This window comes from Centrocercus urophasianus, unplaced genomic scaffold, assembly GCF_019232065.1.
Source record: "Centrocercus urophasianus isolate 14NV4802_14NV808 unplaced genomic scaffold, USGS_Curo_1.0 seq_12, whole genome shotgun sequence".
Classification (NCBI taxonomy): domain Eukaryota; kingdom Metazoa; phylum Chordata; class Aves; order Galliformes; family Phasianidae; genus Centrocercus; species Centrocercus urophasianus.
In genome coordinates this window covers 13,834,643-13,860,329 of record NW_024884364.1, presented here as the reverse complement: position 1 = coordinate 13,860,329, position 25,687 = coordinate 13,834,643, and the positions used below count along the sequence as shown (strand labels likewise).

General features: G+C 39.3%; 1 protein-coding gene across 1 annotated transcript; it reads right to left on the bottom strand.

Annotated features, from left to right (window-relative positions):
• Positions 1-2,879: 2,879 nt before the first annotated feature.
• NSUN3 (NOP2/Sun RNA methyltransferase 3) lies at positions 2,880-25,657 on the bottom strand. The gene is made up of 6 exons (XM_042810735.1): positions 25,562-25,657; positions 22,490-22,599; positions 20,689-21,032; positions 19,031-19,185; positions 18,104-18,225; positions 2,880-5,533 (listed from the first exon to the last, which is right to left on the bottom strand). Exons 1-6 carry the CDS (start codon positions 25,655-25,657, stop codon positions 5,272-5,274), a joined length of 1,089 nt encoding a protein of 362 aa, XP_042666669.1. The 3' UTR covers positions 2,880-5,271.
• Between the last annotated feature and the right edge of the window lie 30 nt (positions 25,658-25,687).

The window sequence follows — 25,687 nt, the reverse complement described above, 5'->3', positions numbered from 1 at the left end:
GTTTTAGGTAAGTAGAGAGCACCAGACCTTCCTCTTTTTGGGCAGAATATTTAATATACAGACATACACACACACACACACACACACACACACACACACACACAATTTATAACTTACAGTTACTGCCTGTAGATTTAGGGGAGCACAATCTGTTTCTTTTTCCTCTGTGACTCTGAGAGTTTACACCACCACAACACCCTGACAAGTCACCATGTCCACAGAACTACCACTAAGAGAAACAGCGAAGAAGCACTTATGTAAGTGACCAACCTAAACACAGCTGCATAGAGTAGAAATTCTTCAGTGAAACATACAAACCATCATAAAAACCATATTTATGTTCTACCCTTTCCTTTCAAGAGCAGTTGTCACTTTTTGAACAGTGTTTTATTTCCACACCACCTGCCTTTTTTTAAATGAAGCCAGGGGAGCTCTATGATGCTTCTCTCTGCAGAAGACCACATACTCTGTCAAATAAAATTCAACCCCTCCCAAAGCTATTAGACCCTGACTTTAAATCCTAGGGGCACTGAGGAAGATCAGACAGGAAAGGCATTTTCAGACAAATGTGTTGCTATGATCAGCCTTATAAAATCCTACCTTTAGTCAAATATCACATGGTGGAGGCACAGCAGAGCTATCTAAAGCCTGAGATCAGTGACTGCGTACACTCCAGGCTCTCTGATTCAAGTTTGACAAAAACAGTAATTGAAAACTTAAGAGTTTCATCTTTAGCTGAGTTTTATCTGGAAGTTGACTACCAATATGCAGTGCTCAAGTTTCCTCTAGAAACAGAAAAAAAAGTCTCATTTATAGACAATATTGCATAAGTTACCTAGCAGGCCAAAGCAATTTTACCAACAAGAACGCAACACCAACACAATCATCCATTCTGCTAAAACAGGTAGTCAGGTTCTATTTAAATGCTCATAGCTGATTTAAATACTTGATTAATTTAAAGCAAAACCCCATCGCTTTCCTGGCAACATCCTCAAAATAAATTTTCCTACTGATAGTATTGTGATAGCCAAATGAGCTAGGCAGGTCCTCCCCCCCCCCCCAGCACACAACTGTGGCCCCAAGTAATTTTATTTTTTACCCCTCTCATCCCAGGAATTCTCTGTTCCCCATCACTCACTCATGGGTCATCTGCACAGGATTCAGCATCACTGCTGTTCCATTCAGTTCAGAACTGCAGAAAGCCATGTTATCTTTCCTCCCATATTTTACATTATACTTCCATTGCTTTTCACACATCTTAGTGAGGAAGTCAAGAGGTTGCTAGTCCCTGAGTTGACTGTAACAGTCCAGTGTCATTTGTGTGTAATTTGTTTTTCCACTCTGCTCCACAGTGGAGAATGCTTTTGACAAGCTGTAATTGAACTGTGTAAGATGTCATTGATAAAGGATAAGATCTGCCAAATACTGAAGCTTCCTCTGTAAGATCAACTTATTGTACCGTGTGTGTGTGTGTGTGTATATATATATATAGACATATTTACACACACATACACAGACACTACAAAAAGTCCAGACATCTAAACAGAGAAAATATTTCCTCTGTGTTTGAAAAAGGAATGGCAGAAAAGCACAACCAGTTGAGTACCAGCTACCTCTACTGTCTCTGAAATCTTCTGCACTGATATTTGCTATATGAGATACATTTGCAATGAGATGAGTCATTAAACAAGCACAATCTTAACTGTCTGCCACGAAGATAAAACAGATTTTTCTGGCTACTCAAACACACAACAGAAGTGGCCACTTTCTTGCCCTCAGCTTACTCACCTCCCTGTTCCTGAGGCTGCCACTTCCATTAAGATGGAGAGGCCAACTTATTTGCCTCATTTCCAACAGTGTTGCATGTTAAAGAGGAGGCAAGATATAGTACACCTCAGGGAAATGGATGTAAAAAACAGAAAAGTATTGCTGCTTTGCCCTGAAGGTGAGCAAAGGAAATTCTAAAGAATCACAGAATGGCCTGGGTTGAAAAGGACCACAATGATCATCTAGTTTCAACCCCCCTGCTATGTGCAGGGTTGCCAACCACCAGACCAGGCTGCCCAGAGCCACATCCAGCCTGGCCTTGAATGCTTCCAGGGATGGGGCATCCACAGCCTCCTTGGGCAACCTGTTCCAGAGCATCATCACGCTCTGAATGAAAAACTTCCTCCTAATATCTAACCTACACCTCCCCTGTCTCAGTTTAAAACCCCTTGTTCTATCACTATCTACCCTCATAAACAGTCGTCCCCCACCTCCTGTTTATAAGCTCCCTTCAAGTATTGGAAGGCCACAGTGAGATCTCCCCATAGCTTGGAGAAAAGAAGGCTAAACAAGCCCAGTTTCCTCAACCTTTCCTCATAGGAGAGGTGCTCCAGCTCTCTGATCATCTTAGCAGCCCTCCTCTGGACCCGCTGTAACAGAAAATACTTCTAAAGACATTGGAAGTAACCAAGAAATATCTGAACAGGCACACGAGCTTTCTAAATACCCTTGCTTTTGGTGTATGCAAACGATCCCCCTTACCTCCATAGGAATGTTTTCTCCTTCTTTTCCTCCCTCTCCCACCACACGTGCTTACCAAATCCCTGTCAGCAGCCAGAACTAATTAGAACATAAAAAAATTCTCCACAGTACTCTGAACAAGCACTCATCTGTTACGAAGCAAAGTAAGTATCACTTCACAGTGAGCCTCTTTCCCTCCTGTCGTTTTGCTGCCTTTGTATGGCTAGCTGCAAAGAAACTCCAGAAGAACAGCAAAGGGTGCTGCAGAACTCAGTGCAGCTTTTATATAAATCAGGAGGCCTTGCCGCATAATTTAGGTCTAATGCAATGCGGTTCACAGGGACTCGCCCATATATCGAGACTGAGCAGAGTTCAGTTTTCAAGCATTCCTTTATTCATTGTGTGATTACCTAGCCCACGTTTTCCTCAACTATTCAGTTTAATCACATATTTTAATTCCATTCCTGAATGTTACATTCTAGGCTTTCCATTTCAATTTCCACAGGGCAAATAAAACTGATGAAAAGCGTTTTGACAAGGGTATTGTTATTTCATCCAGTCGCCTGAGATGACTCCAAATTCAGATATTACATTTAATGTTTCTGGGGCAGATGCTGTTAGTTTTTTTTCAAAGGAACACAGTCTCATCATCTGCATACATTAGTGACTTCTCTGCCTCAAGTTGCATATGCTTCATACAGTCTTAAGCTTTCAGACAGACTGCTGAAAATTTAATACTACTGGGGCCTCAAACATTTTTCCTCACAAAGTAAAGGAGAGGATAACTGTGGAAATTCATGTATCAAAGGAGAAGAGTACTTCATGCATTTATTTGCTTCAGCAGCAGGAACAGCAGCGAGATTCTATTTGAGGGCAAACTGCCCCAACCATTTTTCTTCTCGGTCACAGGAGTCTAAAGAACTAAAGCTACTGTTTACAATCAGCATCTGTTTTTAAGCAACAAAGATTTTTCTACAATTTAGCTTCCGTGGTTTTGAACATTGCCATCTCACTGCTTTAGATACTAGGTCCAGGAGGCTCCCAGTAAATATACAGCTGAGTGGGGACAGACATTAAGCAGTCTATGACAGGACTGCTGTGAAGAGTTAAAGCCCATCAATATAACAAGGTGAGCAAAGAATAAAAGCATTAAAAACAAAATTCATTCCAGTGACAAAAGGTAGTTTACTCATAATGGTAACAAGCATTTTTCAGCTTGCCACAACAGAATTACTAGAGAAACTGAAGTAGAACTACTGCATTTCCAATGGAACTTCTGACAGAAGACCTCACATCATCAACATTCTTCTCACCTTTGTTAATGAGGTGCTGAATCAATAATCATTTTAACTATTTTTTTCCAGTATTTATGAGCCAATGTCCTTCTGTTTTCAAGAAGAAAAAAAACTGCAGTAGTCTTGGTTTTGATTGGGATTGATTGTACATGCATGTACACAAATACGTACACACAAAATATGACATCCATATGTACACAATCACGCAAACTTGAGACATGTGCCATACACCCCCAAAAAAATCTCCACTCTTGACAACAGCATTCCTTAAAAATTCACTATAAGCTTCAGTCAGGGAAACGACTTAATTTCTTTGCTAAGAGTGGCACAGGAGGACTCCATTCTATTCTAACACAGGCATCCAACCAAACAGATATACTGTTACATGATTTATTCAGAGGCAAAAGCCAAGCACTGACAAATCGATGCTTTATACACTCAGTCCATCCACAGTATACGTGAAAATACAGTTTGCATGTGTATATATGCATGAACATGTACATACCTGCCTATACAGCCATATTTCTCTACAGCACTGCACAGCAGAACTGAGGAAACCTAAGAGAATATTAATATGTATTCTTCTCACTGAATCTCCTGTACACAACACAGATGTACCATCACAAATCATTTAACATTCCTTAACTTGGGATATAAGCCACCTCTTCAGATTGTTTTGTTCATAATTACTGCAATCATGTAACAGAACTGTCTGAATACGATACCACTACTGCAGTTATTAATCATTCTGGTTCTGTGTGCCTCACAGCCAGCTCGATATACTGCATTATGTCACAAACTAAGTATCAAAGCTAAACACATCTAAGTCAACTGTTACGGAGACCTTTCAAAAATATAAATTATTTTTGTAAGCTAAAAAAGGCTGGTGCTGATATACAGATGCAAAGGTCAGCAGCTAAACATAAAACAGTTTTCAACCATTAAACAACCTAACTAATATTAAACCTGTTTTGCCACTGCTAGGCATAGTCAGAGCTTAAGACGACCAACTTTGCATACAAAGCAGCTCTTACAAGAAAACACATTTCAAGATAACACATTTCAAGGTATCTTCAAGAATGAATGCAGGATTTCCAAGACTTCAGAAGCAGGCACCATTCAAACCATTTTTGAAAAATACACTCTATTTCATCAGAATTAGTAATTTTAAAACAGTACAAAAAGAACCACACAGGCCTCTATTCGGGAGTACAAATCCATTTAAGAGCATCACCTGGAAAATACTGCCAGGCTCCGATTTCGCCCACACGCCCATGTTAAAAAACATTTTGTATTTTCAGGTAACCAGGTTACATTTCATTTTCATTTTATTAGGGAGCTCCATACACAAAACAGCGAAATTCGAAATTCAATTGACTTGGACATGCGTGTGCTCAAACACACACAGTATAGTAGAAATAAATACAATTTAGTTGATTGGTGAATAAACTAACGGGCATCAAGCGGACTACATTTTCCTTAATTTAGCTACATACATTGGACCCCACGCTCTCCCTTTCTCTGGCAGAACCAGAAGTTCATGCTGTTGTGTAGCACCGTGAAAAGTGAATTCCTGGGAAACAGCTTTGGCAATTTCACTTATATTTACAGGAATAACATTACTGCAGGAGTTCAGAATGAGATTTATTACACTGCTGTTCTCTTCCTTTGAGAGAGTGCAAGTAGAGTAGACCAATGATCCACCAGGACGCAGTGCTTTAATAGCAGACCTGCAAATAATGAAAAAAAAGTTAAGCATACATAGTGAAATACTGAGGGATAGAATAGGGGAGGCGAAAAGGAGGAAAGGTGTGAGAGTTGTAAATCTAGATTTACAAATAGGTACACAAATAGGAAAAAATAACATCATGAAATATTAATAGAATAACTGACAGTTCAGGAGAACACCTGCATCACAGTTTTGCCTCCTCATTCATTATTGTATTATCAGTTAATTAAGAGTGTGTTGGTTTTTTTAATGTAAGAATGACAAGTAGATAACAGCATTCATTCAGAGTTGCAGAATATACTTTGGATCATTTATATGCACAGCATAACTGTGAAAATGCTGCAACTGTGCATACAAAATGGGTGAATACCACATCAAAAGTGCTAGTTAGATACTTAGCTGGCTGCTGGAGTGAACAAATAGCAGAATGTACTGTTGCAGTAATAGCCTGGACTAATTGCTCTGCTCTAATTTGTGCAATTTCAGCAACTTATTCAGCATATATCAGGGCTGGAGATTTCACTTAGACACTACTTCTCAATCTGATTTCCTAAGGAAATATGATTTGTTGCATTATATCATCTACCTGTGTCTACGTGTTTATATACCCTTATTATCCTGTTGACAAATACTGGCTAAATAAGGGCAATATTTCACGACTACTGATGGACAGTACAGGGTATTCCCTCCCCTCTCACCCCTCCTTAATTCCCCACTGAAACTGAGACTGAACAAACTGCTTACTTTCCATTAAAGCAGATTCCCAAGATCCTTCTCATAAAGAAAGAAAGACTATAACTCGTAAGAGTAAGAAAATGAGATATGCAATTCATAGACTTACAGCAAATTAAAAAAAGAAAAGAAAACCTTGTACCACAGAAGACTATTGAATTATTAGATTGGCAGGCATCACTGAGATGACTGCATTGACCAAGAAGAAACAAAACCAGCAACACGAAGACACTAAGTGGAAACGAAAAACCCCAATCCTCAAATCAGGGGAGCAGCCCCCAGAAGCAGTGAGCCTGGTTTCAGGCTCAGATGAATAAACACAATGCCACTGAAATAGCAATTCCTCCAGAGGCAAGCTGAGGATCTGCTAAGCACGATATCAGAATGAGAAAAAAGAAAAAAAAGAGTGAAGGAAGAAGAAACCTCAAGGCCCTTCTTTCTTTTATAAAAACAAGATTGGGCCTTTTCAGTATGAGAATCAATAACAAAAGCTTTATCACAAGCAGGATCAAAGCAACTCTGAAAGTCCTATAAATAATAGGGAAACACCTGGACAAATGACTAATATATCACTGTTCACTTTCCCAGGTGAAAACACCTTTGTAATATACTCTATACTCTTTGCATTATACCATTAAACTTTGTACTGTATTTCTCTGAGGAGTGTAAGATCATCTTGCTCATTTCTATTAGTCTCAGTAAGGTTCATCAACAAGCCAAATACATAGTGTAACTACACTACTCCAGTTTTACTTAGCATAAAGGGAACAGATCTCTGACAACAGATGATGCTAAAAAAAAATTAAAAGTCAGTGTTTAATGCCTTTGTTGTACCAGTGCAATAAAAAGATGGTGAGTGAGCAGATGGCTCACATTTAGCGTAAGTGAGAGAACAGGTCAAGATCAGCCTGTTACAGGTAAAGAACAGGTTACAGAAAACTTAAGTAGTCTGAATACTTTCAATTTAACTGAGCCTAATGGACTCATTCTAGGACACTTCCAAACTTAGCTAAAGAATGTGAAAGAGCAAGCTTATCTCAGACTTCTGAGTAGTTTCTGAGGATCTGTGAAAGTGTTTAAGAATATTGTAGATACAGTCTGATACAGATGGCATTAACCACATCACTTTGAGACAGTAAATATAGAATGGTTGTCATACCAACATTTTTCCACGTGATCACAGAATGATTTATGTTGAAAGGGAACCCTGAAGGTCACATTGTCCAACCCAGACCTTACTTTCCAAATCTGCAACTGATGGGTTGACAGTTGGATTAGATGATCACAGTGGTCTGCTCCAACCTTAATGACTCTGTGATTCTAATTACCAGCATTCACTTCAATTACTCAGTCCTGGATAGTCACCCCTTCTCTTCCTCCTCCACCCCAATACACATACACCTTATAGCAGGGTTCAAAAATATTGGACCAGAGAGCCTCAGCTGTCTGTCCAAATAAGTTTTGTGTTTGCCACTCTCGTGCTATGGTGACAGCCGTCCATTTTAATGGGCAGAGTTAAGGCTACTTCTGCCTGGCTTGTCTAACCAACCAAAACACACCCAGATGCACCGAAGACAGCCACTATAAAGCAGAGCACGAAGCCACAGTATGCACATCACAAAATATCTGCAAGGAATTCAGTAATATTCCATCGTTTCACAACAAACAAAAGTTTTTAGATGTCCTGAATTGGTTGCCTTTTTATTTAGATTCCAAATACTAGAGTGAAAGCAATCTTTACGAAATTATCTTCTTAAAGCATAATTAATTGCACCATTTTCTAGTTTAGAAATTCTGCAGTAAAGCATCTCTTCAGAATTTTGGTGTAACGCTCATTGCCATTTTGCTGTGTCTTGGTACAAAACAGCCCAGTGCCCAAAGTGTCACCTGTTCATAGTTTCTAGTAAGGAATCACAGGGCACATTGCAAATCTTGCACTTTTAAACATATGAACAAAACAGAGACAGTTAACTGCCACAATGAGTTACTATCAGGAAGGAAGACAACATATCCACTTTCTTAGACAAACGTAGACACTGATAAAACAGCTGTAAGTGTAGTTCATGGGCAGTTCCTCATTCATACACAAAGTTGATTATACGTATCCAAATTTAACATGTAAAACATGATGTATGAAACATGAGCAACACTTCACAGAATTGAAAAGGTCACTGAAATATGCGGTTTTGCCACAGGCATAATTGTTTCTGCTACTACAAGAAAGGAGAAAGAAAAAAAAAAATGTTCACAGTTCAGTTACTCTTTCTAAAAGTATGTAGCTTTGTAGGTGTGCTATAGCAGTATCTGAAGATCTAAGACCTTACTAACAACAGCGTACCTAAGTACTGTTCCAAAAGGCCATTCTGTGAGGCCATTCCTAAAGAGCATTCTGTGTTTAATCATAAACAAATACAAAACCATTAAAGAAACAGGCAAGTATATTCTTATTCTGAAGATGAACAACAAACTAGGATCAGTGCACAGTTCTCTGTTTCCTTAGACTTGTAGCAGTTCTGGAAATCATAGAAGCATTTTTCCCACATCTAATAGTTGCTCAATTTCTAGCTTTTTATCAGAACTTACTGAGAAGAAATCTAAACAGTGTCTTAAAGTGTAGCTCATCTTCATAATATTATAAGAAACCAAATAGTTTTCTCATTTTCGTATTTTCTCCTTCCTTTTACATCTTCTCCATATATCCAGGAATGCTGAGCCACAGAAAAACAGCCAGTCAAAAATGTGAAAATATTTCTGCACAACAATCAAGATGTACTTTCAGTACACCTGATAAAACTGTATTCAGAGTTGATAACTACAGCTGCATTCCTATAACGCATATACTATATGAGAACTCAAACAAGTGAGAAAATATTTTTACTGTTAAAAACGAGAAAAGAGGTAAGTACTGAAAAAGTAGGCCAGCCTAGACACTGCTACATGCTTTTCTCCTATGAAGTAACAAATATCCTATTTGTTACTTCACTATTAGGCACTAATAGGCACTATTTCCAAAGGCACCACGCTCCTACCATGAAGACCCCGGTGCAGGATTCAGAGGAAGGAGCAACACAATTTCCAGAAGAAAATCAGAAAACCTCACAACAAAAACCGAGACTCCTTGACAATTTTCACTAGCCCGTGACCCAAAAAAGTTGGGCTGCTGAATGCAAAGTCATCTTTACTCTGAACCTATGTCATGAATTAAAATACCTAAGGGAGATTACTTGACACTGCAAGGTTAAATCACTGTATCTATCCATCTTGACAAGCTCAGCAACAGCTGTTTCAGCAGCAGCGTTCAATGTCAACCAACCGCCATCCTTGATTAAGCTGTGCCTGGCTTCTGAAAAACCTTCAAAGAGCTGCAAAATTCAAAGTGAAAAAGAGCTGGGCTCAAAGTCACAGAGGGATAATGTGGTGGGTTAAGCTGATTCAGAGAATCAGATCCCCTCATCGTCAGCATGATAGAGAATTCATTGATAAGAAAGCATGCACAAATACATTTAGTAAACTAATCTTCTATAAACAAGGGAGGGAAACAAGTCCTATTATAAAGGGGCATATCAGAGCTGGACCATAACATATTGACTCCCCGCAGAACCTACTATCGCTGCTGTGACTACACAGTTCAAGGATGTACAGTTCCTCTTACACAAGGTGTTATCACTCTGATTCTTATTCAAAGCTTGACTCTTCAGTGCTTGTCATGAGGTACTTGGTAACTTCCAAACATGAGCTCCAAATGTAGATAACTAAGAAGGACATGAGGGCAGAAGACACTGATGGTTTTTCCACCTTTCTTTTATTATAATGTGTTGCTTAAACATAAAATACATTAGGTAATTAAACCACAGTGATTCTTCTCTTAGTGCTACAGATGTTCTTCTTCCAACTTATTAAAGAAGTAGCAAAACTTAGTTGAAATATGAATCGAGTTACACTTAATTTGACAACTTGAAGATATCTGTTTACCATACTGAATTTTACATGTGACATGCACTAACACTGTAGTTTCAAGCTTCTCATGAGAACACGTATTAGAAGGACAAGAAACTTTTCCTGGAGTCTCCCATGTCCAGTTTTCCATACAACCAATTTTGTTTTACTATACTGTCAGCAGCTGATGTGTGTAACTCAGCTTGTGTTGCACCCTATCATATTGCACCATGGCAGTAGTGAGAGGTTATTGTTTTAGTTCTGTAACCTGGTCAACACACAGCAAAACAAAAGAAGAACAAAACTGGTAAAACACAAAGCAATCAATTAACATGCACCATTCATCATACAAGGCCTGAATCCAAAGGTTCAGCTCTTCCAGGATACAATATAAAAAAGCATGCAAAAAGAAGTATACTATAGAACTGCAATTACTACTGCACGTTTGTGAGAAAGCTTACATGTTAAACTAAAGGAAAAAAAGTCAATATTTTCTGAGATAATTAATGCAACTCAGGAGATAACAGTTTCGTACAATTAGAGAAACTCACTACAATATCAAAATAGTCAAGTCATTGTAATTACAACAGCTAGAAAATAACAGGTTATACTGAGATTAACTGGTACATTATTCTGTAGAAATTTGCTTGATGCTTCTCCTGTCTGCCTCAGCTTACTGACATTATTACTTTCCAGTCACTGAATTTGCACTTATATCTTTCCAGTACATAAGTCTAAACCATAATCCAAATATAAGTTCCACCTCTTCTCATTCTAAATGAGTTTTGTCAACGAAAAAGTTTTGCTCTTTGCAATATGTTTTTTGGATACAGGTTCAATAGCACTTATTATACCACAAAGTCAGAGGTACAAATGGTACATCAGTCTCTCTTAATCCCTCATAAATCTTGAATACTGGATAACATTTTATTTTAAAGAATACACTATTTTGGAACATTTTCGTTTAAGTTTACTTCTCAAGAAGTTTACTTTAAAACTAGAAATAGAGATGATGCTATTAGAGGACACAGTAGTATGATTATTTGATACCTCTGGAAATAAAGGCAGCTCTAGAGCCAACTCTAAAAGCACTAAAATACAGTTAAGCAAGAACCCTAAATTAAGATTTTTCACACTAAAAGAAAATTAAACATGATAAGCTGACATTTTAGTTGTTTTAAAAGTCTTGGCATTGCCAATTCTCTTTCAAAAACAGGCAGACAATAAATTTGTAATTCAAAATTACAGCTAACACCTGTATGTTCAGCCCACTCCTCCTATGCTTGGGTGTATGTTGCATGCCACTGGAAGGGTCAGTATTAATTACATTACTCATTTAACCTTTTTCAGTGTTTAAAGAAAAAGATAGGGTATATTTTAGGGTATTTTAAAAATAATAACACTTCAACAGCGCCATCTTTTGGCAACTGGAATGTATTTCTGCTCAATATGCACGACCATGATCAGAATGAAACCTGCTAACACATACAAACTATTCTAGAATTAGAGTATTTCAAGTTAAGCTTGCTTTTATCCTCAATTCTATTCTTTTTGTTGACAAAAGATATCAGGCATTTCTTTCTTTCTCTTACAGTAGTCCAGGTGCATCACGGTAACATGGACTGCACGTTAAAGGTTTTGCTTAGCTTTTCCTCAGATAAAGCCAAGATGATAAGGAAATCCCTCTTGTGATGACATGCACAGTTTATAATAATTTGTGAAGAGCAGTGACAGAGGTGTACAGGAGAGAGACAACTTCAAATATCACCACAAGGTATGGTAAGAAACAGCTATTTTGCAGAATTAAACTAAACAGCCTTCAAAAAAGGAAACCAAACACACCTGCTCCAATATCTTCCTCTGAAAATTCCGAACAATAATGTTTCTACAGCAAATATTTTCAAGTTCTTCTGATAAGAATATTAAGAACTCAAGAATATTAGACCTCAAATTAACATTATCGAGCTTCCTCCTGTGATGCACACTGAGTCCTAGAACAATCACTATGTTAACACAAGGCTACGAGATATCCTTTGCTATACTAAAATTGCCTTACCAAAATTGCTAAAAGTACCCTGACAAGGACAACAGATTAGGTTATTTCTATACATATATTTAAGAGTTGAATGTGTCAATGCAATACCCATCAACTTTTCCCCCACTCTCAAACGTTGCAGCTGCCTCATACACATACATGCTGTGCCTCCACACAAGCAGTGTCACTGACAGTAAGGCTAGGTGTAGTTACCCTGCAGCAGCCAAAGTCAGCTCACTTCAAATCAGAACTTCAGTCATTTCAGTCATAGCAGGATTAATGCTTGCAGAGGTCCGTTCCTCTTCCAAACTTCAGAGTTTTATTTGAGAAATTATTAACACAGTCAGCCCAAATAGAAACTTTTCAACTAGAGAAGGCAGACCAGTAGACTTTTGAAGCCTACTGTGACTTTACCATGCAGGTTCTGAAGTAGTATTTTTCATTACAACTTACGAATCACGCATATATAGAAAAGAATGAAGACAGAAGTAATTTTTTTGTCTTCATTTGTTCACATTTGTGAACCCAAGTATCTAGCCACTGAATAGATTTTTTTCCGTTTATTGATTCCAGATTTTTTTTTGCAACCCACTACTTGATATGTAAATTACATAAATATCAGGGACTTGTTAAGTAAGTTATGAACAGAACACTCAAAAGGCTTTAGGAACTAGGCAGTACATAAATTCAGAAATTATTTCATCTCTGAAGAAAGATGAGATTGGGCCACAACAGCAGCCTCTGAAGACTGAAAAAATGGAAACCAGCCATAATTCCAAAAAACCAACCAGAGTCTATTCTAAAATAAATAAAGGCATTCTTTTGCTCCCTGCTACAGGTGTTACCTACCGATCAAAGACTGACTTTTAATACGAACAAAGATGCAGTATGTCTCTCACACTCATTCAGACACTTACTAATACTCAATTTTCAAACATTAAGTGTTTTAGTTAACAGCTATTTATATAAAACAGATTCTGGTCTGGTTTTCCAGGGACTGACTGCTCCCACCTTCCCTAAGCTCAAACATTGCGCTCCCTCTTGCTGACACATCCCTACTTTTGTCTCATGGCAGCCTCAACAGAAAGGAATAAGACTGACTTGTACTTCTAGCAGTGTAACCAACAGTCTCTTGAGGAATAGCATGGAATAAATACTGACATATGCGTAATTAGAACAAAATGTAAAAGCTCACTGTCCAGCCAACAGCTACCAAAAGACTTTCAACCGAAGGGACAAGACGGTACAGAAAAGGAGCCTGGTTTTGCTCAGTGAAATGCCCTGAAGAGCACACCTGATACGAAGCCTTGGGCAATCACTCTACATAAATTACTCAATTTTTCAGAGACGGAAAGCGGTTAAGGGAAGAACCACCTACAGAATCTGCCAGAACAATAGTTACAATTCTAACAGATTCTCAGTGGAGGTAAGTAGATGATTACAGAAAACAAGGAGTACATAAGGAGGAATAGGAAAAACTCCAGGGGACAAGCCAAAAAACAGTACAGACATGTACATACCCCTCACTTTCCTACATGTCTTCTCTTCCATTCTCCACAGAACACAGCATTCATTTCCTCTCTCAATTCACCACTGCATCACTGACACCTCAGTTAAGCATTTCCTCAGATCATTTGAAAATGTTACATAACTAACCCAAAGAGCTCTGATGTAGGAGTCTAGTACTCTCAGTCAAGGCTGCCATATATCATTATATGTCCACGTCATAAAGGCTCTCGTCTTAACAAAAAAAAACAAAACAACCAACCATAGTATGGTGGTATCCATACCCTGATACCTCAGTCATATGATTGCATACTACCTACTTAAAATAAATAAATAAACCAGAATTTGCCTTCATTTTACAACAAAATAAGCAATTTGCAGCACACATACATCAAAAAAGGGTAAAAGAAACATTGTAATTCTTCACTGAAGTACATGTGGAAAACTCTTCAGTGAAAACGCAGAAGACACATCCAAAATCAAAGGATTAATAGTGGAGTTGCTGTATTTTTTCAGTAATTCAGAATATTGAATACACTTTTTTTTTCCAATTCTTTTAATAAAAAAAAATCTATGATGAAATTCTACGAGCACATTTATTCTATGAATCTATGTCGCAGATTTAATTACAGAGAACAGCTTGTAACTTCAATTGTTTGCATCCTAAGCTTTCATGAGAAGCTTTATTATTCACTTAATTTTCAAAAGACTGGGCTTCAGAAAATAATGCTGGTCTGCTGGTAAGCAGGTTAGCCTTTAGAGACTTAGGCTACCAATTCTACTGATGACTTAAGGGAAAATGTCAACCTTATTTTACAGGTGACTGAAGCGTGCCATGCACATTGACTCTGGTGCTCAAGAGGGAAGACAAGACATTGGACTTTCTGCTAAAAGGTATGTGGAGTGTTTAGGGGCTGTTCTCGTGGATAGTTATCAAGCAGTCAGGAAAAAAAGTTCCTTGTTTGATTGCAGCGAGTTGCTGACATGCTTTAACAAACCATGGTGATGCTGGGACATGCTCACTGTCTTGATGGAAGCATTTCATTAACCAAGGGCAATAAAGTCTTTTTCTGACTCCTTAATCTAGATACAATGCTTCATTTTGAATTCTGAAAAACAAGAACCCATACAACCCAAAAGATCAACTAGCAAAACAAGTATTTTGTATTACTGACTTTGCCACCAGTAATCAGAAGAACGGAATAGTCATGTCTCTTCAAACCTCATATGCTCAAAATTCTCTCAAACCTTTTAGCTTTGTGCATGCTTGCCTTGCACGCTCAAAACTAACACATCCTCTTGTAGTTATTAACTACTTTCAGAGAAAACTAGGTGAAAAAAAGTCAGCTACATCTTTTAAAGTCAGTTTGAGTTCCTCTGGACCAGAACTGTATGAGACACCAATTACAGCTGTTTAACTCCTGCAAGATGTTGTGTACAGAATTAAAGTAGTCTGAATGCCTTTGCTGCATTTTCTGAAGTGCATCCTGTTTGGATTTATTTTCAGCTGAATCCTAACAGTTTATTTCAGCTGCAATAAGTGATTCAGAAATAATTACAACATCTGTAACAGTTTCACCATCAAGTTATTATGCACTCGACCTTAACCCCCCAGTTTAATTTTCATCTGAGAACTGATAAGATTGGTAAATTCATTTGTGGGAACCACTGCCTTTCACGCTAGCATTCACTATCAGGAAATGAACATTCCTTACTTTGCAATTTGTTTTCTGCATGAACACTCCAAATAATAACAAGATTTGCAGCATGTTCTTGGATTATAGCACTCTGCAGGGATGCTTTGGTTTTGATATTAACAATCACTATAGTCTCAATTTCCTTCCAATCAGTGATGCCCTTGTTGCTTATAAAATTTGCTGTTCAACATCTACGCTATTCATTTACATTTCATTGTACATTTCATTTACATAGATTTTGTTCAGACTGGTGGAGGAAGAACATCACATCAGTTTCAACTTTATTTTTTTTTTTTTTTTTTTTTTTAAAAAAAAAAAGATTTTTTACTCCCTGAAGCCTTCAAGCACTTTGTACAATGTATTACAAAAACTTTTTCTTCCTCACTGACGTCCCCAGTTCCCCCTCCTGCAAAGAATGATTTGCTTTAGCCAAAACCCCAAAACAGGATGACAAAATTCAGAACAGGATTACAGGTGAGGCATCACCATAAATAAAAGGAAAGTAGAAATCACAAATTATGTGCTGAATGCCACTCAAAATAAACAAAGATTGCACTCCCTTCCGCATTTTATAATTCTCATTTGCAGGTAACCTCTTTTGCTGTCTTCCTGATACAACAAAATTATTGCTATTCTGAAGTCACAGCTGGCTTTTATATTTTATCTTCAAATCACACCATTTCTTCCACTACTTTCAACAAAACTGCTGACACCTAGCTTTATATTTATTTTTGTTTTACAGATAGAGCAACTGAGTTGAGAGATACCCATGAACATAAAGCACAAGGCAGCCTGAATAAGTAACCCAGAGCCAGCGCTGTGTGAGCTGACTCGAAGAAAGTGATTTAGCGTACGTTCAGCCTTCCTGGATATTACTGGAAGGTATCTACTACCAGAAAGTATCAGAGACTGAATTCAAACTGAGTTTTTAATTTATAATTACGTACCCTGGCTATAAAACAAAGGCTCAAGTAGGTAATATTCTAAATCTTAGTTTTGCAAAAATTCTAATGCACTTGCATGAATCATTTAGCCTTTCCTGCTCTCATTTTATAATTTCCTTTTTCTCCTTTCACGTACAATCTGATATGCCATTAATATTGGAAATCCTTTCTAAAATAATCAAAAGGAGCAATAAAAATCCAGCAGACACATACAATGCTTCCAAGTACATTATTAGATTAAGTGTGCAATCTTTACATCATGAAACTCACCATTTAATTATTGTGCCCCAAAATCTTTTAGAGGAGAAAAATAATATCCAGTGTGCATAACAATCCTATTCAATCTACAGAACTGCTCAGATATATCTGAATGATAAAATGTAAGTCAAAGTAAAATGATTTTAAACCCCATATCAAAACTGTTCTAGTCCTTACAAAGCTTATTCTTGTTGCTACTGTGAAGTATGCTCTCAACAGACAAAATTCTTTCCTCAATTTAGGAATAATTCAATTAAACCCTATTTGGGGGTAACAGGTGTGTATTTCTGCTTCGTTTTGTTCCTAAAAAAAAGTTCCTGTCGTCACAAGTCCTTCACTTCAGCATTACAAATTCCAATGATTTATGCAAATTCTCCAAATTTCACTGCATGATATGTTTTCTTTTGGTTGGGAATCACAAATTGGATTTTGTATGTCAAATATTGAAAAGAAAAAAACTGAAATAGGTCAGTGTTTTAAATATGATCGATTTCTTCAAAGGAAATAGATGACATGATGCATTACTGCAATAAGATACTCATATTTCTGCTATAAATCACAGGCTTCTGATAGGTCTTTTTCAGCCAGAACTTGTGCAAGACTACCTGGAAATGCTGCAAAGGGAACTTTCCGTAACGACTACTTTTTTTTTTTTGTAATATGTTGTATTTCCCCTCAAGTTGCTTTGACAGATAGACTTCAGGCATGGTTGTTTCTTAGTTAAAAACACTGAAGACTAGAAGGAATTACCGAGAAGTCACAGGACAGTTTTTCCTCATTGGAGAAAAATGAGTTTCAAAGGTTTCACAAATGCTAGCCAGCCTATTTCTGGTATTATTAAAAAAATGTAATACATGACAACTTTGATTTAAGCTACAAGGTGGAAGCTCCTGAAAAACAGATAGCCTCCCCCAGCCTGGTGCCCCCATAAACCAGCATTCTTTTACTTTTTTTTTTTTTTTTCTTTTACCCAATTAGTTATGCTAAGTTGTATTTTTGGGCTAACAGTAATCAAAGGGGTACACACACACACACACACACACACACACACACACAAGACTACTCTCACAGTTTAAGACAAAGAAGCAAACCAGGAATACTGTGCAAGTTTTTTCACTTCAGATAAGGAACATTTATGAAATCAATTTAGCTTTATTCACTAAAGATATACCAGACTGATCTGAATCATCTGAAAATAGACAGATACAAGTTAGTTCAAGAGCACCATGCAGAAGCAGCACAGCAAAGGACCCAGATCTCACCACTTACGTTACACCATGCAAATTTCCATATTCAAATTAATTTTTTCATCTAAACAATAATTGCAACAACATACTCCTACGGTTTTTTTTCCCTCATGCAGTGAAACTTAGGTTTGGATTCTAAACATGACACATCTTGACCTCATATAATTTTCATTAACTACAAAAGCTCCTTCAACAGCTCCTCTTCACAGTTCTCACCTTAGCAGCTGGAACTGCAGAACAGGTAACTCATTCCTTTGTAGTAACCTAAGTGTAGCTTGCTGAATATCAGAAGAGAATAACCAACTTCTGTCATTTGAACAAGGAGCATCAACCAGTATCTATACAAAAAAGAGCAAATAAGACAATTCACAATGCAGATATTCACTTTCTGAGAACTGTCTATCAAAGTACTTTTGCAAGCACTGAGAAGACCATATTTTACTTTCCATCTTGGGTGTGGGAACAATCTAACTACTGTGCTGAGATGTGGCATTCTTAAGGAATCACCAGGTAGGAAGAGAAAACAAAACATAAGAAGGTGCTGCTCCAAAACTACCCTCTACCTGGATGGATCTTTCTTGTTCCTCACGGTAACACGATGGAAGGTGCAACAATGGCAGAGTAGCAAGACCCCAAGCTGCAGTGAGTGAGGATCTGCTCAAACACGACAGCAGAAGGCAAAGAAACAAATGAAAGAATGTACTTATCTTCAGAAGGCCTCAGGTAGACAGTGATCTCTAGCAAAAGATACCCCCATCTCCACCTTCAACCCTTAAATGAGGTCTGGGAAGGGGTGGGTGCTGGTTCCATCTCTTCTAATCGCTCAAGTGCTTTGCTTGCAACTGAGCTCCCCTGGGTTGGCCCTGCCTACCCACCAGGTGCTCAATCACTGGCTCAAGCCTGACTTTGCATTTCCACTACACACCTGACGCCACAAGCTCTTCGTTATCAAGGTTCCTTGTCAAGACTAACTGGATAACATCATCTAGCACATGAACAAACATGCAGTAAGGTTCATCAAATGATTTCTGAGGCTCTGCGGATGTTTATATAACAAAGCTACAACATTGTGCGAATGTTCTTCTGAACCCAACAAAATAAGAAAACAAAGGGAGCAGCATACGAAAAGTAGTGGAATGTTACCTTGTCATAGAACTCAGGCTTAAGTTCTCCAATCTGTCTACCATCTAGGTTAGAGACAGTTATTAAGTTAAACAGAGGATCTGGGATGAAGGATTCCATTGTCTGTTTCAACCATCTTGATCTCAACTCATCATACTCATTACAGTGAAACTGACCTTAAAATAATGAAAAGAAAGTAAATGTTCTTTAAAAAAAAAAGGTACACAGTTCTCAGAAATTCTACAGATACTTTCTGTGAAAGCCACTGAGCAAACTATGTGCTTATGTTATCACACATTTTATAGCACTGCTTGTTTTTTATAAACCCTCACAGATTTCAACACGTTCCTATAAAGCAATCCATGAATATTTACTAGGAAAAAAATAAAATACTTAAGTTAGCAATAGACTTCCACAGTAAAACAAACTTTAAACATAAGTCACATCCAATGTGCTATCTGAAGATTATTCTAGGCTCCTTCTGCCATTGTGCTTAGATAACCAAGTATGTATCTTTTATAAGTTAACTGCCTTTTAACTGAATGAAAGCTCAGCTGACTGCACCCCACGCTGCAACGTGTCAGAGCAGTCAGAGCTTTTGAAGAAAAGTCACTTGTATTATCAAGCACAACAATACATTTTCTCTTACTTCCTGTCGCTATTTTATTAAAGTTTTTCCTTTCCCAACTCTGGACACCCATCTGTAGTTCATCCTAAATTCTATGTCTGCTATAGACAGGAGAATACATGTCAGCATCCAGCCATTCAGATAGAGCCACAGTCAACTTTCCTTGAACCCTACTTTCTCAGCAACAAACTGATACCTTTAGAAGGAGAGGTAAAAAAAATCAACAAACATTCCCCCTTAGCAAATTTTTGAAAGGGTAACCCACACTTCATTTAGCTCATCAGCAGGATTCCTCTAAGTGAGAGAGAATGAGAACCAGCTGTAATCAGTGAGACAGGTGGTTCTAATTAACATTCTCATCTGTAAGAACCTAAGTTGCTGCAAACATTTTGAGACGATTACCCAAACTAACGGACAAACTTGGAAACAGCAACCAAGGCTTAGTTGACCCCCAGCCTAGCAAAACTGGGCAACACCAAGCAGCAGCTTTCTAACACGTTAGGGTTATCTCAGAGCTCTCTTCTGCAACATGTAGGTAAATCAAGACTGGAACTTATTAAATACTGGTATAGACCAGTTTCTTGCCATAAGCTTTCTTCCCCTGCCTAGATCTAGCATTTAATCTATATTCTATTTTACACTGGTTCATTTATTTACTTACGCTATTTGCATAGCACTGTCCAGAATGGAAGCAGGAGGGAAAAAAGTACAAACATTCTAGAGTTGTAAATTACTTAACTTCATGGGTCAACAAATCTACAAAGGACTTGAAGTAAAATTCAATTCTTAGAAGTAATATAAAGAAATTAGTAGGAAAAAAAAAGAAAAACGAAGCTACTCTGCATCTGTCTGCCAGTATGCAGTAACCTATATTTAAATAACTTCTGCCATTTTTATCAGTTTTAGGTAAATAGAATTCAAAAGAATGTTAGCAAGCAGCACCGAACTAAACACTTTTATTAAATACCCTCCACCCCATTTCCAACTCTCATATGGAAACACATACACAACTCAAATAGCCCAGATGCAAATCAGCTTCTTGATACAGTACCTGGACGGGCACACTGTAGGATCACTACCGATTTACCCCCTGGCGCAGCACAGAGATCCAAAACATCTTCCCCATCCTTCACCTCTAAAGCCAGCACTGGTAACACAGAAGCAGCGTTGAGTAGATAATATTCTTTCAGTTTACCAGTCTGGTGTTTTTGTGAAGGGAACCTCCTAGGAGTTCTACTGACATAACACTTCAGTGATCTTGGAAGATAGGGCAAAGTTCCTCTGAAGGCAGGATGATATCCCTGTGCATTCAAGTTGTCCTCCAGGTCAGCAGTGTGGCTGAATTTGTTGAGCAGGACGGCGTGCTGCCAGTACGATGGGTATGTGAGTACCTCTCTAGGTTGGAAAAAGGAAAATCTATTTAATAACTTGACAAGTAAGATGAACTTCCCACCACACAAGATGCCTCTTCTTACATATGGATAACCAGATGATTCTTCTGCAAACAAAAAGGAATCATCCTGATTAGATACAGTTGTGAAAAACATGCAGGAAAAGAACTTCAACAGGAAATCAAGCCATCATTTTCCTTAGTTATTGCATTAAAACACTAACTTCTTCTAAGTAAGGTATTCTCAATTTTTCCAAATTCTTTAACAAACGACTGTGGAAGTTATAACATATGAAACACAACTTTTTTACTTCTCTAGGGGCAAATAGCAACTGTAATGTTATTTATCAGAAATCACAGCAAAAGCAATCCCATCGGCTTTGCAGTGGTCATTCCAGCCAATGCTGTATACAAGCATTTGTAAAATGCAATTTTTACAAGTGTCCTTTGCTGAATTTCTATGTACGTTCTACAGTTGCTGCTTCAGGAAAAAAAAAAAAAAAAAAAAAAAAAAAAAAAAAAAAACCCTAGGTGAGGAGACATTCCTTGAAGATAATAGAAAAGCAGTGCTTAAATACAGGAATGCAACTGTTCTTATTTCAATTTGATTTTTTCAGGCTTTTCTTCAAAGATTTCCCATTTTCCATTTGAATTCCTATCTGCAATATTCATTGACTAAAAGCAGAACATAAATTGATCCAGCCTAAAGAGTTTTTAGGTTGATTCAGTTCAACTAATGCTGCACTTTCATGCTTTTATTTACACATACATATTTTCAAGAGGTCATTCCGAGTAGTAACATGGTTACTAAGAATATAAAAGAAACTTTTCCACTCAAATAATGTGGCAAAGCTCACATGACCATTCATCTTGAAGCTAACTGCTTTTGTTCACATTCCTTATACACAAGCTAAGCAATAAACTCCTCCAGAAGTGCTCTTCTATGGCTTTTTTTATGAGGAACTGCCATCTAGCAGGGAAGGCAAGGTGTCCTCTCTGAATTCCAGTTTTCCAGCTGCTGTGTGATTAAGGCCCAAGTTAAGCGACACACTTCTCTGTACAGATACACAGCCAGTTCTCAATTTCTTCTAACATCTCAACTATGAAGCTGTAGAAAAATACTAATAGCAGCTGCGAAGTAAAAAGGGTTACTTTTTTAACTGTTCTATAGAACAGCTAACAGAGCATGCAAGACAGTAGTATTCTGGCAGTGCACACACACACACACACAGGTGAACAGAAACTTAATCACCACATCAAAAAATCAATGTCAGGGAAAAACGTAATAATTCCAATATCTAACCTTCTGTTACTTCGTTTTTATTACAGTTCTAAATGACAAATAAAGTGGAACAATTGCTACAATCTATGCAAAACTCTTTTGGAAGTTAACTTTTAAGTGCTTTATAAACTATCAGAACCTCTCCCATTCCCCTACCCCAGTCTGCCTCAAACAACAGACCTGATGCTGCTCCATGCATCTCCCAGCTCTGTCGAGTACTGCTTCTCGAAGTGGTCCAGAACAACTTGACAGATTTGCTTTTGGAGCTTCCCTTTGGTTTTATTTTCCAGCTTCAGAGAAAGGAGTTAAAAGGGCAAAAAACGAAAAACAACTATTAAAAACTATTACAATATTTTTTTCACATTAAATCAATTAGTATCAGTGATAATCAAGATATCGAGGTCGTATGCCACGCATATTAAAATGTAACAAACTGAAGAACTAAGCTAGGTCCTCTCTCCTTCCTCACCTGTTAACGAGGGCAATCAAAGCCTGACAAACATATTCCCTCAACATCCACACTAGGATAATGTAGTGGGTCCTGTGGCTGTGTGATATCAGGAGCGAAAAAAGCAGAGCATGACTGAAAAGAATGTCTTCCTATTGCTATGTGAAAAACAATAGGAAGACGTTGTACAGGTACACTGTCCAGAAGAGACAGACCAAAATGAGTGTACCTCATTTGGTAAATGTAAAAGGAAAACTGGCTTCAACGGACGAAGAGAGAAGGCTGAGGTACTGAATGAGTTCTTTGCCTCAGTCTTCACTGGCGGCCAGGATTCCAGTATTTCTCACATCCCCGAGCCCTGTGTCCCTAAACCTCTAGGTGGTGACCAGGGCAGTAAATCCACTGTGAGGACAGAGCAAGTCATGAGACTGAATGTGTACAAGTCTATGGGGCCAGATGGCGTGCATCCCTAGGTTCTGAAGGAGCTGGCTGAGGTGGTTGCCGAGCCACTCTCCACCATATTTGAAAAGTCGTGGCTGTCAGGTGAGGTCCTGGATGACTGGAGGAAGGGTCACGTCACTCCCATTTACAACAAAGGGAGCAAGGAGGACCCCGGGGACAGACCGGTGAGTCTCACCTCTGTACCTGGGAAGATCATGGAACAGATCATCCTGGATGACATGTTTGATCACATGAGGAATGAGTGTGTGATCAGAGACAGCCAGCATGGCTTCACCAGTGGAGCATCATGCTTAACCAATCTGGTGGCATTCTATGATGGAGTGATGGCATCGGTGGACAAAGGAAAAGCGACCGATGTCATTTACCTGGACTTAAGCACGGCCTTTGACATGGTCCCCCACCAGGTCCTTATCTCCAAATTGGAGGAATGTGGATTTGATGGGTGGACCACTCGATAGATAAGAAACTGGTTGAAAGGCCGCAGACAGAGGGTTGTCATCAATGGCTTTATGTCTAGGTGGAGGCTGGTAATGAGCGGCATCCCCCAGCGGTCTGTCTTGGGACCAGTGCTCCTTAACATCTTTATCAGTGACATCAATGACGGAATCGAGTGCAACCTCAGCAAGTTTGCTGATGACACCAAGCTGAGCGGTGCGGATGACACAGATGGAAAGAAGGGTTGCCATTCAGAGGGACCTCGATAGGCTGGAAAGGTGGGCCCGGGTGAACCTAGCAAGGCTCATCAGCAAAGAGCAAGATTTTGCACTTGAGCCGGAGGAATCCTAGGCATTTATACAGACTAGAAGGAGCGGTCCTTGAGAGAAGGACCTGAGGATTCTGATGGATGAAAAGCTTAACATGAGCCAGCAGTCTGCCCTTGCAGCTTGGAAAGCAAATAGTATCCTGGACTCCATCAGAAGAGGGGTGACCAGCAGGGACAGGGAAGAGACTGTCCCTCTCTACTCTGCTCTTGTGAGGCCCCATCTGAAGTACTGTTTCCAGGTCTGGAGCCCCCAGTACAAGAAAGAGAGAGAGCTGTTGGAGAGAGTCCAGAGGAGGGCCACAAAGATAATCAGGGGACTGGAGCACCCTCCCTTCAAAGACAGACTGAGGGAGCTGTGCTTGTTCAGCCTGGAGAAAAGAAGGCTGTGGGGTGACCTCATTGCAGCCTAAAGGAAGTACCTAAAGGAAGCCTACAAACAGGAGGAGAAGCAACTATTTGAAAGGGTAGATAACAGCAGGACAAGGGGAAATGATTTTAAAGTTGAAGGAGGGAAGATTTAGGTTGAATGTCAGGGGAAGTTCTTTACTGTGAGTGGTGAGGTGCTGGAACAGGCTGCCCAGAGAGGTTGTGGATGCCTCGTCCCTGGAGGTGCTCAAGGCCAGGTTGGATGGAGCCCTGAGCAGTCCAGTCTAGTAATAAATGGGGAAGTTGGCAGCCCTGCCTGTAGCAGGGGGGTTGGAGATTCATGATTTTTGGGTCCCTTCCAACCCAGGCCATCCTGTGATTCTCTGAAAAGACTGCTTCCTAGAACCTGGAACTTGGCAATCACTTCTGCCAAGGCTTACCTACACACTTAAGTAAAATCCATTGAAATCATTGTACAAGTTCTCTGGAGCCATAAAGCACTGCAACAATGAAGTTATTCCAAGAATAATAATTTGAGCCATGGAATTTCTTGAGTTGGAAGTGACTCTTAAAGGCCACTTAGGCCAACCCCCTGCAATGAACAGAAACCCCTACAGCTCCATCAGGTGCTCAGAGCCCTGTCCAGCCTGACCTTGATTGTGCCCAGGGACAGGCCATCCATCACCTCCCTGGGCAACCTGCTGGAGTGCCTCACCACCCTTACTGTAAAACACTTTGGCCTTATATCCAACCTAAGTTTTGCCTCTTAGTTTGAAACCATTTCCCTTTGCCCTATCACAGCAGAACCTGCTGAAGGGTCTGTCCCCCTCTTTCTTACAGCTCTCTAATTAGCTAGAATTCAGCCATGATTTTGATTCTCAGCCTACAAAAAAAAAAAAAAACCAAAACAAAACAAGAAGACATATGTTTCACTTCACAAGAAAGAAGAAAGAGCTTCTGGTTTCTGAACAAAGCTGTATTATTCACTAAGCGGACACAGAACTTTGCCGGGCTTTCCTCCTTGGGGCCGTGCCACACCACCCCCCTCCAAGCTAGGACCATCATTTCTCCACTTCCCTTAGAGCCTTTCACGGCTCACCTTAAGCACGCAACCCCGAACACAGCACCACCCCCCCGCCGGGCGGCGCAGGAAGGGGCTGGTCGTTCCTTCCCGCCCGCTTCCGGCCCCGTGCCGCCGAGCGCGGTGCCTCACCTGCTCGGGCGTCTGGGCGGCCCCGCGTCGCCGGAGCAGAGCGACCCGGGTGGGGAGCGGCGGCAGCAGGCGGGCTGCCGCATGAGGCAGCCTCATGGCCGGCTGTGGGGCGGGGCGTCCGAAGGC